At 46.5% G+C, this 20,820-nt stretch overlaps 1 protein-coding gene across 1 annotated transcript in view; it reads right to left on the bottom strand.

Moving 5' to 3' along the window:
• Positions 1-20,820, bottom strand: part of ERCC1 (ERCC excision repair 1, endonuclease non-catalytic subunit) — a 55,356-nt gene that overhangs the window by 20,949 nt on the left and 13,587 nt on the right. The window contains exons 4-7 of the mRNA XM_082266868.1: positions 18,314-18,413; positions 18,145-18,221; positions 16,397-16,496; positions 2,266-2,337 (exon numbers count right to left, since the gene is read on the bottom strand). Coding sequence (XP_082122994.1) covers positions 2,266-2,337; positions 16,397-16,496; positions 18,145-18,221; positions 18,314-18,413 — 349 coding nt within the window. The remainder of the gene's footprint in view (positions 1-2,265; positions 2,338-16,396; positions 16,497-18,144; positions 18,222-18,313; positions 18,414-20,820) is intronic.

The following is a 20,820-nucleotide window of genomic DNA, read 5'->3' as shown; positions in this document are numbered from 1 at the left end:
AAATAATTACGGTCTTCTCCTGGCGGCGATGGCTTCCCCTGCCTGCCCCCACTGGGAGAAAGCAACTGCTGATTCTCTTGTCAGCACTGTCTGTGTTGATAGGGGGAGTTGTGCAAATTCCCCCTGTGGTTGCAGGAGAGATATTTGCACCGTGTATGGCCAGCCTTACGTTGGTTCCTGAAAAACAAACAATCCACCACCAATAAATAAAAGTGCCATAAAATCTATCCCCCAGTTTGCAGACGCGATAACTTTTGCGCAAACTAATCCATATAGACTTATTGGAATTTTTTTTTGCCAAAAATATGTGGCAGAATACATATTGGCCTAAAATGATGAAAAAATTTGATTTATTGGCTGTTTTATAGCAGAAAGTAAAAAAAAAATGGATTTTTGTAAGAAGTTACCGTAAAATCCTTTTCTCTGAAGTCCATTGACAGACGCAGCTCTTATGCTTCTTATACCATTAGGTTATGCTGCCCCCTACAGGAGTAGTACTAGGCAGGAAAAAAACAGCATCCAGACAGGGAGTCCCATAGTGTGAACAGACATGCAGGGTTACACAGTCCCAGACTGACACCCACTAAACAGACAGGTCCCCACACAGAGTACACTTACCTTCTGAGTGGCGTGGGGAACCCGCACAAGCGATCAAGCCACTGCACATGTGACAGGGAGAGTCGCAGCCAGGACGCAGGAGGACTGCGGTGCGAAACCGCATGGCGTCCAGTGAGGTAGCCACCTCACCATAGCATCCCTGCAGCGAACAGGGATGGGTCGTTCACATGTGCCAGGAAAAATACCTGACTGAACGCTTGATGGCAGGCTGGGAAGCCACTGGCCCACAACCTGCGACCAGGGGGGCCAGCCCGCACGGTCCTCTTCATCAGAAGAACTAACTAATGCTGACAAAAGTAACAGCTAAGTAAAGAAAGAGAAAAAAACTCAAATAAAATCAAAAAGAAGCTAAAGGCTGAGACAAAATGCCCCAGCACAGAAAACAGCCAGCTAACTCCTGAAAGCTAGACATTGAAACTGAGGTATGGAACAGGAAGTAGGAGGGTATAGACTGAGGGGACCACCCCCTGGGAGTGGGATATGTTAAAAGCTTTAATATTGACATATTCTGTTGCCTAGCTACTCCTACGGAGCAAAGTCTAATACCCCATTGTGACGAATATGAAGAGGCGGCGACTGTCGGAGGACGTAAGAGAAAAACAGTTTACCACGCCTACGGGGGCTGTCCCTATAGGCATAACCCCACACACCCCGCTCAAGCATACCAGTTTCATGACAAGCAGTGATAAGAAGACACACACTATTCCCATACCAGAGGGGCGGGTGCTGCGTCTGTCATTGGACTCCAGAGAAAAGGATTTTACGGTAAGTTCTTACAAAAATCCAGTTTTCTCTATCATCCATTGAGAGATGCAGCTCTTATGCTTCTTATACCATTGGGACGTCCCAAAGCAGTGTAGACATGAGGGGTGGGAAGAACACAAACCAAATAGTTAACGTAAATTCCAAAGGCTAAACTTAGCCAACTGGGTAGCATGAAGCTCAACCAGGAACAATAGGAGCTCACCAATGAAAGAAAAAAAATCCCTAAAGAAACAATGAGTCCCTTTAAAGAGCAGCCTGCAAAACCTTGCAGCCAAAAGATGCATCCAAAGATGCCAACAAATCACAAACTAGTGACCGCACTCCGATATAGATGAAATCAAAAGTGGAGTATTTTATTCTTCATCACAGGCATCAATACAAGACTGGCAAGACATGGGACAGGTAATTGGTTGACGCGTTTCACGACAAATCCAGTCGCTTACTCATAACCATTAGCTCTGCGGGAGAGATCCCCCAACAATGACTGTGTTGATGAGGGAATCTAGTGATTTTCTTTCCTGCAACCAAGAAAAATTGCATCATCTATGGCAGGCATCCTCAAACTACAGCCCTCCAGCTGTTGTGGAACTACACATCCCATGAGCCATTGTAAAATTCTGACATGCCCAAACATGACTAGGCATGATGGGAATTGTAGTTCCTGAACAACTGGAGGGCCATAGTTTGAAGACCCCTGATCTATGGCTTTACTAAGACTTCTGCAGCAGTGCCATTCCTTTCTGCCAACCAGTATTGGCTACAACATGACATTTGGATGCAACATGCAATTTAAACCCGACAGAATAAGAACCCCAATGATGCTGGAGATCTCCCAGTCACACAAAAGGTACACTTATTCAACTCTAATTCCACAGAACTGACCCCGAATGTGGTGAGCAGCGTGCAACTGTCTGTCTTGTTCACGGACTTCACTGTGGTAAGGCAATCTGTAATCTAAGAAACATATTAAAGAAATAAAAGTATGTAAAGCGATAGAGAATAATCAGGTAAACAGAATAAAAGAACTTTAAGCATGGGCTACATTCTCCTCTCTGGAGTGCATAGAAACATTTCTGCTTGCTGCACCTTCAGCGCTCTTTTCAGCAAAACGCACCTTTTATTGTGATTAGACATATGCCGGTTTTCGGTAATTCGATATATCGCGGTATTGCATAGCCACGGTATTGTTATTGTGGCATTTTTAAAATACCGAGTTTCTCTGCTCCTGGGTCTGACTTGTGAATTGATACATTTCAGTGAGCTGGATGACTCATTCACTCACACAGCTAATGCCTAACTATAAACAAAAATGATTACATTTTATCTTTTCCTTCCCTCTGCCAGGGAGAAAGGAAGTTTAACCTCTTAAAGACTGGACCTTTTTCTGACACTTGTTGCTTGCAAGTTAAAATCAGTTTTTTTTTTTTGCTAGAAAAGTACTTAGAACCCCAAACATTTTATATATATTTTTAGCAGAGACCCTACAGAAAAAAATGGCGATTGTTGTAATATTTTATGTCACACTGTATTTGCGCAGCAGTCTTTCAAACCCAATTAATAGACTTTAATGAATAAAAAAAAAAAAAAAAACGTAACATTAAAGTTATCCCAATTTTTTTTTTTTGTTACACAGAGAATCATGAGAGAATCGTGATCTTTATTCCAAGCTAAAAAATCGTGATTCTCATTTTGGCCAGAATCGTGCAGCTCTAATATTATATATACACACACACACACACACGCATAGCAGCCCACATTACATTATTATATAGCCATCAAGCAGTGTCTGGCCTACCTGGTGATGACTGGTCCTGGCGCTCCGATCCGATGGCCTGGTCTTTAAAGGGGCAAATCCTTGCGATCCAGAAGTGGTTAAACCTGCAGGAGGACCGGTGTTTTTATCTATTAATGACTTTACTATTGCTTTAGGCCTGGTTCACATGTATGCGGGTTGGTGGTTCACATGTATGCGGGTTGGCGGTTCACATGTATGCGGGTTGGCGGCCCACATGTATGCGGGTTGGCGGCCCACATGTATGCGGGTTGGCGGCCCACATTTGCACAGGCATAGCAGCCCATTGATTTGAACCGGGCTGCTATGCCCTCATTTTCCGCAGAAAAAAGGTGCATGCAGCATTTTTTTTAAATTCAGTGGCCTTGAAATCCATCCTGCTTTTGCACCATGCGACTAACCTGCAGTTCCTGCTCTGGCAAGCTTTCTGCATTTTTTGTATACGTGGGCACGGCATTTAAAAACAGTTTGCGTGTGCAGCAACGGCAGGTAAGTCGCATGGTGCAAAAGAAGGATGGATTTCATGGCCACTGCATTTTTTTAAATTCTGCATGCACCTTTTTTCAGCTGAAAACGCAGGCATAGCAGCTCAAGCCTATTCACATCAATGGGCTGCTATGCCTGTGCAAATGTGGGCCCCCAACCCGCATACATGTGAACCAGGCCTAAAGCAATAGTAAAGTCATTAATAGATAAAAACACCGGTCCTCCTGCAGGTTTAACCAATTAATGACTTTACTATTGCTTTAGGCTTGGTTCACATGTATGCGGGTTGGGGGCCCACATTTCCACAGGCATAGCAGCCCATTGATGTGAATGGGCTTGAGCTGCTATGCCTGCGTTTTCAGCTGAAAAAAGGTGCATGCAGAATTTAAAACCAGGCCTAAAGCAATAGTAAAGTAATTTATAAGCAACACCTCCTTCAGGTTTAACCACTTCTTGACCACAAGGATTTGCCCTCTTAATGACCAGGCCATCGGATCGGAGCCGAGCGCCAGGACCAGTTATCACCAGTTAGGCCAGACACTACTTGATGACCTATTTTAGGCCTGGTTCACAGAGTCTGTACTGACTGACTATATAATAATGTGCATAAGTGAACCAAAGCCCCTAAATTCAGCAATGAAATTGAAGTGAGGTGGAAATTTAATAAATTTAAATTTAATAATAGAATACCGTGATAATACCGTATACCATGGCAAAACCTTAATCAATTAATCGCAGCATGAAAATCTGATACCGTCACAAGCCTAATTGTGATGAATGGTAAGGTGCGCAAAACGCCAGCACCTAAAATGCACATCAAAAGTTCAAAGGTGTTATTGTCATCATAAAGTTAACCAGTTTAACTGGATAGTCATTGTGGACTTCTCAAGAGCAGTAAGCTGGCTCTAAGGGTGAAGTTACACAACTGTTAAAATGCCTTTATCTGGAGGAGTGGGCATCTCTGGGCAGGTGCCTTTGTCAATGCCCACAAGTGATACTGAGTCTCCATCTAAAGCTGTAATCGGCCTCGTGCATCCAGCTTATATTCCCGAGTCTCCTCTAGTGATCGACCGATATCGTTTTTTTAATGCCGATACCGATACTTTGGTCATCGGATATCGGATATCGGTATCGGCCGATATTTTCGGACATGTAAAAAAAATATTTTTCTATTTTTTTATTTAATTTTTCTTCACAGGTACTCCTCGGCACTGAAAAGCATTCAAAAACGCCAAGTTTGGCTGTTTTGAATGCGGTCAGTTTTTTGAATTTGGCGCAGAGTACCCGGACGGAAGTGATGTCATGACATCACTTCCAGGTTTTTACATGGAGACCTGATCAGAGTCGAATGTGGCTTTGATCGGGTCTTTGGTGGCCGTGCAGGAAGGATACCCAGTGGGATGGGAGACCCGGGCGAGCGGCGGAAGGCGGCGGGGGGGTGACGACGACTTCTCAGCCGCATTGGTTGCCATTACAAGACAGTCGACTGTCAGCTATGGACGCCTCTAGCTGCAGGCATCACTCCGGTACAGCACTTTCCCGAAATATCGGCAATATCGGTAACCTCAGGGGCCGATTCTGATATATCGGGGAAAGTGCATATCGGCCCCCGATATATATCGGTGGTGCCGATAATTGGTCGATCCCTAGTCTCCTCCCACTACACCCGCTCCATATTACTCCACCCAAATCTTGCCGGGAATCATCATTGGGAGGAACTTTAAGAGACAACGGCAAAGAGAGACCCCTAATACTACATATGCACCATTTCCCCATCTGTCTGGTGAGTGGGGAAACAGGAGGGGAGCACGGAGTGATCTGCACATAATTTTGATCTACATCACGGGAACTTTATAAAGGACTTATTTGCTGATTATCCGGATTTAAGGCATGAGAACTTTTATTTATCTGCTAATGATCAAAGGACATTCGTATTTATTTGTCACATTGCTAATTATGCACTTTTGTTGATAATGATGCACTGTTAATTTTGCACTTGGCACTTTATTTCTAGAGCAGCGCTGATACACATACTGTGGATCTAGCTGATGCTGGATAGCCAGCAAATAAGGCAGAGGCTTTAAATGATTTGCTGCAGTTTCTAATGCATATTGTATGCAGCGAAATTAGAATTTTACTTTTTATTGAAGCATAACAGTAAAAGAACAAAAAAAACAACCCCCCCCAAAAAAAAAAAAAAAAAAAAAAAACACACATCACTGTGACTTACAAGAAGAATTTAAAAAGTAGCCTTCAATCCACACACTACAAATGTATTTTCTAGTCTTCCATCATAACCACAAACTACAGCAATAATCAATGTACATTGTAATTATATGAAACAATAGAATAACTGCAATGTAGACATATAGGGGTTTACTTACTAAAGCTGGAAAGTGCAAATCAGGCTCCCTTCTGCATAGAAACCAACCAGCTTCTGACCTCAGCTTTGGCAATAAAACCTGGAAGATGATTGATTTCTATGCAGAAATGAGCCTGATTTTGCACTTTCCAGATTTAGTGAATTTCCCCCATACAGTCAATTTATGGTGAGAGAATAACTGCAGTCTGTGAATTCTTTATTGTAGCAAACACATAGAGCAGGTATAATGCATACAGTATTTGATAATAGGAGGCATAGCATGGCCATCTATCCCAACAACCAAGATGTAGAAAACTGAATTTTTGTAAAATCTTACCTGTAAAATTCCTTTCTCCGAGTCCTCCGACAGTCGCCGCCATCTTCATATTCGTCACAATGGGGTATTAGACTTTTCTCCGAAGGAGTAGCTAGGCAACAGAATATGTTAACATTAAAGCTTTTAACATATCCCACCCCCAGGGGGTGGTCCCCTCAGTAAATACCCTCCTACTTCCTGCATCCATATCTCAGTTTCAGTGGAATAGCAGTAGAGTATATAACCAAACCCCAAAAGAGGGGCGGGGGCGGCGACTGTCGGAGGACTTAGAGAAAGGAATTTTACCGGTAAGATTTTACAAAAATTCCGTTTTCTCTTACGTCCTCCGTCAGTCGCCGCCATCTTCATATTCATCACAATGGGGACGTCCCAAAGCAGTGCAAACATGAGGGGTGGGAAACGCAGCCGCGCCGTAAGGCAACGCAGTCTCCACATCAAGGAAAGGAACCTTACCAAAGGAAGGAAACCAGCTGGGCAACATGAAAAAAACTTGCTCAACAGGAGCAACAACCCAGGAAAAGCAAATAACCCAGGGATAAAACACGTATCCCAAAACAGCCAGGGTCCAAAACAAGGGACCCTAAGGAACTGCCGCACTAAGAACCTTGCGGCCAAAGGAAGCATCTGCCGATGCCTGAACATCCACTTTATAGAATTTTGTGAAAGTGTGCACGGTCGACCAGGTCGCCGCCTTACACACCTGGGCCACAGAAGCCCCATGACGACAGGCCCAAGACGTACTCCGAGATCTAGTAGAGTGCGCCTTTACAGGCATAAGGGGAACTTTTCCCTGCAAAGCATATGCCTGTTCAATGGTCTGTCTGATCCATTTGGCGATGGTAGAAGCCGACGCCGCCATACCCTTCCGAGGACCTTCCGGAAGAACAAACAAAGAGTCCGTCTTGCGAAAAGACTCAGTCGATTTAAGGTAAACCCTTATCGCCCGAACAACATCCCAGGAGTGCAACCTCACCTCCTTCGGATGCTTAGGCTTCGCGCAAAGCGAAGGCAAAACAATATCCTCATTGAGATGAAATTCCGAAACTCGCTTCGGAAGAAAAGAAGGGTTAGGTCGCAAGACCACCTTATCCAAGTGAATAACCAGATACGGAGACTTGCAGGACAAAGCCGCCAGCTCCAACACTCTACGAGCCGAAGTGATCGCCACCAAAAAGGCGACCTTTTTGGACAACATAGACAACGAGATCTCCCTGATCTGTTCAAAAGGAGCACGTTGTAACACAGAGAGAACGAGATTCAAATCCCAAGGAGGCAGAGGTTCCCTCCTAGGAGGGACCAGATGTCGCACCCCCTGAACAAAAGTGCCAACCAAGGGGTTAGAAGCCACAGGACGTTGAAAAAGAACGGCCAGCGCAGACACCTGACCCTTGACCGTAGCCAGCGCCAAACGCTGGTCGACACCCGTTTGAAGGAAGGACAACACTCGAGAAACCGAGTACGTGCGAGGTGAAAACCCCCTGGACTCACACCAGGCAAAATAGGCCTTCCAAGTACGGTAATAGACCTTCCCCGAGGAAGGCTTCCTCGCGTTGATCAAAGTGTGAATGACCTCAGGGGAGAGACCCCTATCCTTCAGGACCTCGGTCTCAACAGCCAGGCTGTCAAAGCCAGCGACTGTAAAGCAGGATGGAATATCGGCCCTTGAGACAGGAGATCGTCTCGAAGAGGCAGACGCCACGGGGCGTCGACCGCCAGATTCACGAGGTCCGCGTACCAGGACCGGCGAGGCCAGTCCGGTGCCACAAGACTCACCGTGCTGCGTTCCGAGTGCAACCTGCGAAGGAACCTGGACAGCAATTGAATCGGTGGAAACGCATACATCAGTCGGTACTGATGCCACGGGGCCACCAACGCGTCCGACGCGTCTGCCCGAGGGTCGCGCGTCCTTGCCACGAACTTTTTCACCTTGTTGTTCAGACGAGACGCGAACAGGTCCACATCTGGAAGACCCCACTTCGCGCACAACATCTGGAAGACAGCCGGATGGAGAGACCATTCCCCTTGATCCAGGGTCTGGCGACTCAGATAGTCCGCCTGCCAGTTCTCCACCCCCGGAATGTGAACTGCCGTTATCGCCGGGACGTGAGTCTCGGCCCAAGATAGAATGTCGGCTACTTCCCGAGCTGCTCGGGCACTCCTGGTGCCCCCTTGGTGGTTGATGTAGGCCACCGCCGTGGCATTGTCCGTCTGCACCCGAACCGGACAGCCCTGCAGCCGGTCCGTGCAACGACGAAGGCAGAGATTTATCGCACGCAATTCCAGAATGTTGATCGGAAGGGAGGACTCCCCCTCCGACCAAGTTCCCTGGGTGGACAGAACGCCCAGAACACCACCCCAGCCCGACAGGCTGGCATCCGTGGTGATCACTGTCCACGAGAGAGGACGAAAGGACTTGCCCCCTGACACCATCTGGGACTGGAGCCACCACAGAAGATCCCTTCTGGTGCGATGGCTCAACGAGATCTGAAGATCCAGAGATTGCGGTCGCCCGTCCCACCTGGACAGGATCTCCGCTTGGAGACCCCGCGTGTGGAACTGGGCAAAGGGGATCGCCTCGAAGGCCGAGACCATCAACCCCAGACATCTCATGCACGTCCGCAGTGACGAGTGTGGAACGTCCCTGAGGGACCTGACCTCCTCCTGAAGAGTCCCGAGTTTGTCGTCCGGCAGGAAGACCTTCGCCTGGACCGAGTCCAGGATCATTCCCAGGTAGGAAAGACGAACCGACGGACCCAGCGTCGATTTTGGAAAATTTATCGTCCAACCAAACTCCTGTAGAGTTTGCATCGTGACGGACAGGTCCTTTTCCAGACCCTGGCTGGTCACAGACCCAACCAGAATGTCGTCCAGATACCACAGGACAGAGATGCCCTGGGCTCTCAACAAAGCCAGAACCGGTGCAAGCACCTTGGTGAAAACCTGCGGAGCCGAGGCGAGACCAAAAGGTAACGCCACGAATTGGTAACGATCCTCCGCAATGGCGAATCGCAGGTACCTCTGGTGACCCTCGAAAATCGGGATGTGAAGGTACGCATCCTTCAAATCGATGGAGGCCATGAATTCCCCCGGAACCAGGGCAGCCACCACCGACCGCAGGGATTCCATGCGGAACTTGCGAACCCGCACAAAGCGGTTCAGAGCCTTCAAGTCCAGAATTGGACGAACCTTGCCCTCCTTCCTGGGCACGGTGAACAGATTTGAATAAAACCCCCGAAATCTGTCCCGATGAGGCACCGGAACCACCACTCCCTGAGCCCTCAGGTCCCGCACCGCTAGGTGCAGATCCCGCAAACGCTCTGGAGACAGTTGAAGATTTGAGGGAAAGAATCTGCTCTCCGGCCGAGAGAGAAACTCGATCTTGTAGCCAGATCGAACGATCTCCTGAACCCACCGGTCCCGAACGCGGGCCAGCCAGGGTTGAAGAAAACCGAGCAAGCGTCCCCCCACCCCAGAACTGGGTGAGGGCGTCCCTTCAGGCCGCATTGTTATGGGCAGCGGGTCCGGACTGACCGGACTTCTGCTTACCAGACCACGGCTTCTTTTGGGAGCCGTGACCCTTGAACGGTTTGCCCTTGTAGTGCGACCGAAAGGCACGAAAGAACCCCTGAGAAGGCAGAAAATTAGTATGCTTCTTACCAGGAGCCCCCTTAGCCTTGGGGAAATGGGGCAAGAGCGTGCTCTTAACGCCCGTGATCCCCTTTATCAACGTATCCAAGGATTCCCCAAAAAGGCGAGATCCATCATAAGGCAGATTGGCTAGGGTCTTGCGCGAAGATTGGTCCACAGACCAACACTTTAACCAAACCAGGCGGCGAGACAACACCGCCACGCTGTGTACACGTGCAGCCAACGGCACTAAATCCAAGTCCGCATCACACAAATACATGACACCTTGATGGATTTGATCCACCATATCCAATGTCGCCGGTGGAGCCGAATCAGCCACTAGGACGCGCCTAAGCACCTGCGTCCAACTCGCGACAGCCTGGGCTGCCATAAGAGAGGCAAACAGAGCTTTAAGCATCGAACCCGTAACGGGCAAGAGACTCCAGTCTCCTATCCGTGGCATCTCGGAACACCGGAGTATCTTCTGCAGGAATCGCAGTGGATTTATTCAAAACCGCTATCGCGTGATCCACCGGGGGTGGCACACACCACCGTTCATCAGTGGTAGGCGTGAAAGGATAACGCAGCCTGAACCTACTTGGCACAGCAAAAGGTTTGCGTAAATTGCGCCATTGTTCCTTAACAGCACGCTGAAAATCATCAGTGCAGGGAAAGACCTTCGATGACTTGCGTCTTTTCTGTGTCCCATAAGCCGCCAGGGCAGCAGGAGGACACGGTTCATCCTGCAAACGCAGCGTTTGTTTAATAGAAGCAACCAATTCATCCATGATTGCAAGCTCTTCAGGCGAGCCAGGGGGAGAACTATCAACCCCTTCAACCTCAGCCTCCACCTCGGACCCCACGAGATCCAGGGAGGAACGGGACCCCGATAAGGAGATCCCAGCCATAGCAGCCCCATCACCATCACCCTCTGAATCAGAGGACATTGAAACTCTGGGTCTTTTAGTGGATTGAGCAGCCACAAGCATCTGCACCTGAGCAGCAAGGTTAGCCACCACCTCAGCCAAATCCCCCCCTGGGGGGGAAACAGCAGTCCCCTGGCTACCCACCAAGGTGGCAGGAAATTTGCCTTCCTGAGAATCCATTGCCCCAAAAAATATGCTGGAGAATAAAGGGTTAACTGCCCCTTTAACAAGCGCGGCGAGCGCAGCCCACCGCACACACACACACACTAGCACAAGCAGACCCCCACAGGGATAAAACTGAATACAGGCAATGGATATAGGAAGAAGAGAGGATTAAACTTGAAGAGACCATTGCTGCTGCTGCCGCCTCGATCGGTGCACCCAGGAAAGAGGAAGTGATGAGTCAGGGCGCTCTATTAAAGCCTATGGAAGGCTACAAGAAAATGGCCGCCCGCAGTGCAAACATGCGGCCGGGGCGAGCGCAACCAAAATGGCGCCGAAACCGCCGCTCCCCCACTACTGTGAGGACCGCAGTATAACACTACAGCATGTAAAAAACATGGCGGACCGCCGCAGCGATCGCTGTATTGTGCCCAAACATGACAAAACATGCCCCACAGCACACAGCCTGTCACACCTCCCACAGTCTGACACAGATAGTGCAGCACAGCCCCCTCCTTGCAGCCCACAGCATGCAGCCAGAGCGATAGGGAGCCAAACAGTGTGAACAGAGGCAGGTTACACAGTCCCAGACTGACACCCCCCCAACAGACAGGTCCCCACACAGATACACTTACCTAAATGGCGTGGGGAACCTGCACAGGCGAACAAGCCACTGCACATGTGGCAGGGAGAGTCGCATTCAGGACGCAGAAAAATCGGGGTTAAGAAACCGCACAGCGTCCAGTGAGGTAGCCACCTCACCAAGCATCCCTGCACCGAACAGGGATGGGTCGTTCACTGTGCCAGGAGCGTTACCTGGCTGAACGCTCGATGGCAGGCTGGGAAGCCACTGACCCACAACCTGAGACCAGGGGAATCAGCCCGAGACCCAGCCCGCACGAATCCTCTTCATCAGAAGAACTAACTAATGCTGACAAAAAGAACAGCTAAGTAAAGAGAGAGAAAAAACTCAAACAAAAAATCAAAAAAGAAGATAAAGGCTGAGGCAAAATGCCCCAGCATAGAGACATCCAGCTACTCCTGACAAGCTAGACATTGAAACTGAGATATGGATGCAGGAAGTAGGAGGGTATTGACTGAGGGGACCACCCCCTGGGGGTGGGATATGTTAAAAGCTTTAATGTTAACATATTCTGTTGCCTAGCTACTCCTTCGGAGCAAAGTCTAATACCCCATTGTGACGAATATGAAGATGGCGGCGACTGTCAGAGGACGTAAGAGAAAGAGTCTGTTCCTAACCAGGCTAGGGGTGTAAGGGTAGGGTCATAGGGTTATACCACAATGCCAAATAGTCTCAAATTTTGGAGAGCTACCTCTGCAGGTAAAGCTTAGAAATTCCTACTGCAAGACAGAGTTCACTTTATAGACTGTGTACAGAGAATTATGGTGGGAGGTTGAGGGGAGTGCCAATGTTGGCCTATAGTTTTCCTGTCCCCAGGAGAGAAAAGCTGAGAAAAACATTGGATTTGAAAAGTATAGTTAATAATTACAAACACTAACACTAGTACAGGACCAATTCCGGCCATTTCTAAAGCAAGTAAAAAGGGTTCCCCTGTGCCAAGATGCACCTAAGGCAGAGCAGGGAACCGCTAACAAAAACTCTACATTTTTAAAGGGGGTCCTGAAAACTTTATTTGATAAAAATAACTCTCTCATAGAAGGGGCTATTGGGATCTGGGGTATTCTGGGCCATGCCATAAGTCAATGTTCCTAGGTACTAAGCTCATTTGTCTTTTCTTGAGAGTTAGCAATTTAAGTACAGTAGGGAAGGCTGTACAACTGTGCTAAGCTGAAGGTAAGCCTGAAGTTCAGCTACAAAAAGAAAGGAAAACTATGAAGGCATCCTGGAGTTCCGCTACAAGAATAAAGGGAAACTATGAGAACAAGCTTGGTGTTCTGCTACAAGGATAAAGGGAAACTATGAGAGCAAGCCTGGGGTTCCACTATAAGGATAAAGGGAAACCATGAGAGCAAGTCTGAGGTTCTGCTACAAGAATAAAGGGAATCTATGAGAGCAAGCCTGGAGTTCCGCTACAAGGATAAAGGGAAACCATGAGAACAAGCTTGGTGTTATGCTACAAGGATAAAGGGAAACCATGAGAGCAAGCCTGGAGTTCCGCTACAAGGATAAAAGGAAACTGAGAACAAGCCTGGAGTTCCGCTACAAGGATAAAGGGAAACCATGAGAGCAAGCCTGGGGTTCCGCTACAAGGATAAAGGGAAACCATGAGAGCAAGCCTGGGGTTCCGCTACAAGGATAAAGGGAAACCATGAGAGCAAGTCTGAGGTCCTGCTACAAGAATAAAGAGAAACTATGAGAGCAAGCCTTGGGTTCTGCTACAAGGATAAAGGAAAACTATGAGATCAAGCCTGGAGTTCCGCTACAAGGATAAAGGGAAACCATGAGAGCAAGCCTGGAGTTCCACTACATGGATAAAGGTAAACTATGAGAACAAGCTTGGTGTTCTGCTACAAGGATAAAGGGAAACCATGAGAGCAAGTCTGAGGTTCTGCTACAAGAATAAAGGGAATCTATGAGAGCAAGCCTGGAGTTCTGCTACAAGGATAAAGGGAAACTATGAGAACAAGCTTGGTGTTCTGCTACAAGGATAAAGGGAAACCATGAGAGCAAGTCTGAGGTCCTGCTACAAGAATAAAGAGAAACTATGAGAGCAAGCCTTGGGTTCTGCTACAAGGATAAAGGAAAACTATGAGATCAAGCCTGGAGTTCCGCTACAAGGATAAAGGGAAACCATGAGAACAAGCCTGGAGTTCCGCTACAAGGATAAAGGTAAACTATGAGAACAAGCTTGGTGTTCTGCTACAAGGATAAAGGGAAACTATGAGATCAAGCCTGGAGTTCCACTATAAGGATAAAGGGAAACTATGAGATCAAGCCTGGAGTTCCGCTACAAGGATAAAGGGAAACCATGAGAGCAAGTCTGAGGTTCTGCTACAAGGATAAAGGGAATCTATGAGAGCAAGCCTGGAGTTCCGCTACAAGGATAAAGGGAAACTATGAGAACAAGCCTGGTGTTCTGCTACAAGGATAAAGGGAAACCATGAGAGCAAGTCTGGGGTCCTGCTACAAGGATAAAGGAAAACTATGAGATCAAGCCTGGAGTTCCGCTACAAGGATAAAGGGAAACCATGAGAGCAAGCCTGGAGTTCCGCTACAAGGATAAAGGGAAACTATGAGAACAAGCCTGGAGTTCCGCTACAAGGATAAAGGGAAACCATGAGAGCAAGCCTGGGGTCCTGCTACAAGAATAAAGAGAAACTATGAGAGCAAGCCTTGGGTTCTGCTACAAGGATAAAGGAAAACTATGAGATCAAGCCTGGAGTTCTGCTACAAGGATAAAGGGAAACTATGAGAGCAAGCCTGGAGTTCCACTACATGGATAAAGGGAAACTATGAGAACAAGCTTGGTGTTCTGCTACAAGGATAAGGGGAAACCATGAGAGCAAGCCTGGGGTCCTGCTACAAGGATAAAGGAAAACTATGAGATCAAGCCTGGAGTTCCGCTACAAGGATAAAGGGAAACCATGAGAGCAAGCCTGGAGTTCCACTATAAGGATAAAGGGAAACTATGAGAGCAAGCCTGGAGTTCCGCTACAAGGATAAAGGGAAACTATGAGATCAAGCCTGGAGTTCCGCTACAAGGATAAAGGGAAACCATGAGAGCAAGCCTGGAGTTCCGCTACAAGGATAAAGGGAAACCATGAGAGCAAGCCTGGAGTTCCGCTACAAGGATAAAGGGAAACCATGAGAGCAAGCCTGGAGTTCCGCTACAAGGATAAAGGGAAACCATGAGAGCAAGTCTGGGGTCCTGCTACAAGAATAAAGAGAAACTATGAGAGCAAGCCTGGGGTTCCACTATAAGGATAAAGGGAAACCATGAGAGCAAGCCTGGAGTTCCGCTACAAGGATAAAGGGAAACCATGAGAGCAAGTCTGGGGTCCTGCTACAAGAATAAAAATAAACTATGAGAGCAAGCCTTGGGTTCTGCTACAAGGATAAAGGAAAACTATGAGATCAAGCCTGGAGTTCCGCTACAAGGATAAAGGGAAACCATGAGAGCAAGTCTGAGGTTCTGCTACAAGAATAAAGGGAATCTATGAGAGCAAGCCTGGAGTTCCGCTACAAGGATAAAGGGAAACTATGAGAACAAGCCTGGGGTTCCACTATAAGGATAAAGGGAAACCATGAGAGCAAGCCTGGAGTTCCACTACAAGGATAAAGGGAAACCATGAGAGCAAGTCTGGAGTTCCGCTACAAGGATAAAGGGAAACTATGAGAACAAGCCTGGAGTTCCGCTACAAGGATAAAGGGAAACTATGAGAGCAAGCCTGGGGTTCCACTATAAGGATAAAGGGAAACCATGAGAGCAAGTCTGGAGTCCTGCTACAAGAATAAAGAGAAACTATGAGAGCAAGCCTTGGGTTCTGCTACAAGGATAAAGGGAAACCATGAGAGCAAGTCTGAGGTTCTGCTACAAGGATAAAGGGAAACTATGAGAGCAAGCCTGGGGTTCCACTATAAGGATAAAGGGAAACTATGAGAACAAGCTTGGTGTTCTGCTACAAGGATAAAGGGAAACCATGAGAGCAAGTCTGGGGTCCTGCTACAAGGATAAAGGGAAACTATGAGAGCAAGCCTTGGGTTCTGCTACAAGGATAAAGGAAAACTATGAGATCAAGCCTGGAGTTCCGCTACAAGGATAAAGGGAAACCATGAGAGCAAGCCTGGAGTTCCGCTACAAGGATAAAAGGAAGCCAGGGGTTCTGCTACAAGGATAAAGGGAAACTATGAAGGCAAGCCTGGAGTTCCACTACATGGATAAAGGAAAACTACCATATTGCCCATTCAGAATAAATAATCTAGTCTTTCAGGTATATAGCCAATTTCCAAGCCCAAACAATGTCAAGTAAGGAAGCAAAGAAGATTATCCCTATGTAACCTCTCTCTGAGTTGTGGCAGCTGGGGAGTGCAGATAAAAAAGTATGAGAGGGTGGGAATGACCTATCAAGAGAACCTTTCACTTTGCATTAAATAGACTTCATTGCTTTAAAGTTTATGATTGGGCTGAGGGTAAGGGTCAGGATAAAAGTTAAGGTAGAAGTATAGGATTAGGTTAAGGCTTGTTTTCACCACCAAAGCCGACCCCCATCCTGTGCCAAAAACTAGCAGTTTGAAAAGAACAGGCCTGAAACCCGAATTTCTGTTCAATGTATACCCTTATGTATACATTTTTGACAAAAGTAGGCCCACTTCTCTCTGACCTTCATTGTATTCTCACCTTAGACATGAAATCGCTTTCAGTCCTCTCCTTCAAGGCATCAGCTGGCTTTTGCTCATAACATTTGTAGGTCTCCAGGTAACGGGCCGCCTCCTCTGGACTGAAAGAAATAGGCACGGTGCGATTAAAAGGTAATAAGATAAAATTCTGGTCAAAGCTTAGAATTAAAAATGAACACATTCAAGCCCATTTCATAGCTCTGTATACAATCATACACCCATGCTGAATAATAATTTATGGAGCCCGGAGATCACCAGGCACATGTGCTGACATCACACTTTAAGCTCTAGTAAGTGTGGTTTTCTTCTCCTCCATATGTCATTGCTGAAAATGACTTCACTACAAAAATTACCTGGGGAACGGTTTCAACAGTTAGAGCCGGTTCACACTACCGCGACCAAAAGTCGCCCCATGAAGGAGCGAATTTTTAGCGCGAATTTAGCGTGACTTGTGCACTACCTTGAAGGGACTTAAATGATAGGCGACTTTGTCTGTGGGGAATGCCTGGGTAATCTTTTTCTTCTTCCTGGAAAGTCTGATCACAGTCGCTTAAAAATAGATAAGGATCCGACTTAGAAGCGACTCCCATTGAAGTCTATGTGCACAAGTCGGATAGAGGTCACCTTGAAGTAGTACAGGAACCTTTTCTGAAGTCGGAGCGACTTCAGTAGTGTATATTAAGACGGCTCTCATTCATTTACATTGAATCTGTAATGACAAGCGACTTGAGGTCATACAAGTCGCGTCCCAAGTCGGGACCGGGTCTTAGAGCAGGATGGAATTACCCCTGTGACCACTGAACCCGGAAGGGATATATTCACAGCTGCCATAGGTGAACAGTTAACGGAAGCGGTAGATGCACAGCTGTCATTCCTCAGCTACTATAGCCAAGGATGCAGCTAATCAAACACAATATGTGTTTGATTAGCTGCATTGGAGGGCAGGGGAAGACATATCTAATAGATCCCCTAATGTTCCCAAAGAGAGTATCCATCATCTGCCCAATGGTAACATATAAAGATAGCAATAAAATTAAATAAAAAAAAAAAATATATAAAAATTGAATGAGTTTTTATTTAGTTTTTTTTTTTTTTTACTAACCTAACTCTTTAAAGCAGCCTGTCAACCCCAATTAAAATGCAAATGTGTAGGGCAAGCACATGTATGTAAACATATTTTGCAACATGTATCATCACAGTAAACATTTCATAATTCATTGTTCTCTCTAAACCTATAACCCATAAAGGCTTTTAAAGCAAATCATTTTGAGAATTTCAGATATCATGTTTTTTTTTTCTTTCTGCAATTTCATGGGTGTGCTTAATTTTTTAAGCTTGGCGTGTTTGGCATTTACTTGACAACCTACCCATCTTTTATATTTTACCAAAAATTGTTTAGAATGTGTTTGTGTGCACTAAAACTCAGTTTAGAAAAAAAACAATGAGATTTGATAAATTTGCGCGCATATATCGTGCAGCATAAAAATTTGCAACTACCGCCATTTTATTCTCCAAAGTAATATTAAGCAAAAAGATTTTACTAGGTGTGCAAAAAATAAAAAAATAATAAAATAAAAAAATTGTCCCAGTAGACACCTGGTTAATGTTGCAACGCTGATAGTTTATCTGGTCCAAAATATTTAATATTTGATTTGAGGGTCATACAAACAGCTTGCCAGTAGAAATGTAAATCATGAAAACGAACTCATTAAGGATCAGGTTTTTTGTTCAGCAGAAATAATTAGTCACCTCCAGCTCAGTATCAGGGTAAGGTCGGAAAGGATGCAGATTTTGGCCAATTCCTTTAGTGCATAATGGGGGTCTTTCTGCAAAGAGAACATAAATGTTAAAATAAATCAAATATTCCTTAAGAAAGCAGCACAAATAGAAAACTTTTACATTCATGCAGAGCACTGACCACATCGACTTGCACCAAGAGGACCCGCAGAGCGTAGGCTTGGCCCAACGTCTTCAGCCGGCTGTGTATGTACTCTGGGTTCAGGTTGTGATACCTCAAACTGAAATCACAAAAGACTTTTCAAAAAAGATCCAATACATCTAAAAGTAAAAAAAAAAAAACTTCTGAAAATGCAAGCTGTCTGGCTGCTATGCTGATCCTCAGGCTTCAATACAAGCAAACAAGGATCCTCAGAGTAAAGTCTGAAGTCCTGCAGACTTATTCTGGTTAAAAGATTAGGTGTGTTGCCAATTAGCCATTTTGCCTCCCCAGTGTCATGTGACTCATTAATGTTACAAGGTCTCAGGTCTGAATGGGGAGCAGGTGTGTTAAATTTGGTGTTATCGCTCTCACTCTCTCATACTGGTCACTGGAAGTTCAACATGGCACCTCATGGCAAAGAACTCTCTGAGGATCTGAAAAAAAGAATTGTTGCTCTACATAAAGATGGCCTAGGCCAGGGGTGTCAAACTCAATTTAATCGCGGGCCGCATCAACATTATGATTGCCCTCAAAAGGGCCGGTTGTATCTGTAAGACTAGATGTCAAGAGCATCCCCTACCCTTACATAAGACGTCAAGAGCCTCTCCACCATCAAAAGTTGAGTCCCCCACCCTCCCTTACATCACAGTGCACCTCCCTTACCTTGTGGTGCTGCTGGGAAGAAGCTAGAGGCATTGCTGGAAAGCAGAAAGTAGAAGTAGAAGGTCTGGAGGAGGACTGGAGCTCTCCTGCAGCTACAGGAGAGGTGCGAGGGCCACATAAAATGGCCTGGAGGGCCGGATTCGGCCCGCGGGCCTTGTGTTTGACACCTGTGGCCTTTAAGATTGCCAAGACCCTGAAACTGAGCTGCAGCACGGTGGCCAAGACCATACAGTGGTTTAACAGGACAGGTTCCACTCAGAACAGGCCTCGACATGGTCGACCAAAGAAGCTGAGTGCACGTGCTCAGCATCATATCCAGAGGTTGTGCTCGGGAAATAGACAAATGAGTGCTGCCAGCGTTGCTGCAGAGGTTGCAGGGGTGAGGGGTCAGCCTATCAGTGCTCAGACCATACGCCACACACTGCATCAAATTGGTCTGCATAGCTGTCATCCCAGAAGGAAGCCTCTTCTAAAGATGATGCACAAGAAAGCCTGCAAACAGTTTGCTGAAGGCAAGCAGACTAAAGACATGGATTGCTGGAACCATGTCATGTGGTCTGATGAGACCAAGATAAACTTATTTTGTTTAGATGGAGTCAAGCGTGTGTGGCGGCAACCAGGTGAGGAGTTCAAAGTGTGTCTTGCCTACAGTCAAGCATGGTGGTGGGAGTGTCATAGTCTGGGGCTGTATGAGTGCTGCCAGCACTGGGGATCTACAGTTCATTGAGGGAACTATGAATGCCAACATGTACTGTGACATACTGAAGCAGAGCATGATCCCCCTCCATTCTAAAACGGGGCCTGCAGGGCAATATTCCAACATGATAACGACCCCAAACACATCTCCAAGACGACCACTGCCTTGCTAAAGAAGCTGAGGGTAAAAGGTGATGAACTGGCCAAGCATGTCTCCAGACCTAAACCCTATTGAGCATCTGTGGGGCATCCTCAAACGGAGGAGCGCAAGGTCTCTAACATCCACCAGCTCCGTAATGTTGTCGTGGAGGAGTGGAAGAGGATTCCAGTGGCAATCTGTAAAGCTCTGGTGAACTCCATGCCCAAGAGGGTTAAGGCAGTGCTGGAAAATAATGGTGGCCACAAAAAATATTGACAATTTGGGCCCAATTTGGGCATTTTCACTTAGGGGGTGTATTCATGTTTGTCTTCCTTTAATCTATGGCAGGTACATACAGGTTTTAGATGGGATATTTGACAATTTACTTTTCCTTTTTCTTACTGCCAGAACTCTGCTTACAGCTGGAGGCCAACTCAAAATGCCAAACTATCTACAAAAGAATAAGGTGATATTTATAGGCGGATTCCAACCATCCTGTACATCTGCTGTTTGGGGAAAGAGCCAACTGGGAGAGTAAGCAAATTTCCCCCCAACCCCACTCACATACCCCCTCTTCACTAACCCCCCCCACCCCATCCCTGACCTTCCCGTTTACCCATACCACCCTCTCCACCTCTAAACCTAAACATCTCTCCCAATAAAATACACACCTACCACTATGCTGGCTTGAGTGAAACTGACAAATTCTAAGTGTCTAGTAGTCAAACCCCACTGGTCTACCACTGATCTAGATCTTCAACTCCAAACACAAAATATTCACCAACCTGTGCCTAGTCCCCGACTTTGGCAACCACCACATGTACATGTTACCCCCAACTCTACTCCAGGACCGTTCCAGTCAGCAAAAGTTTTGCTCTCTTTGTCCACTTGTTTTAAGTGGAACTAAAAACTTAAAGCGGAGTTCCGCCCCCCTCCAAAAATTAAAAGTCAGCAGCTACACATACTGACTTAATATTAGGACACTTAC

This window comes from Pelophylax lessonae (assembly GCF_965119305.1).
Source record: "Pelophylax lessonae genome assembly, chromosome: 9".
Taxonomy (NCBI): Eukaryota; Metazoa; Chordata; class Amphibia; order Anura; family Ranidae; genus Pelophylax; species Pelophylax lessonae.
Note: the sequence above shows the minus strand (reverse complement) of the source record. Positions and strands in the feature narration are given on the sequence as shown.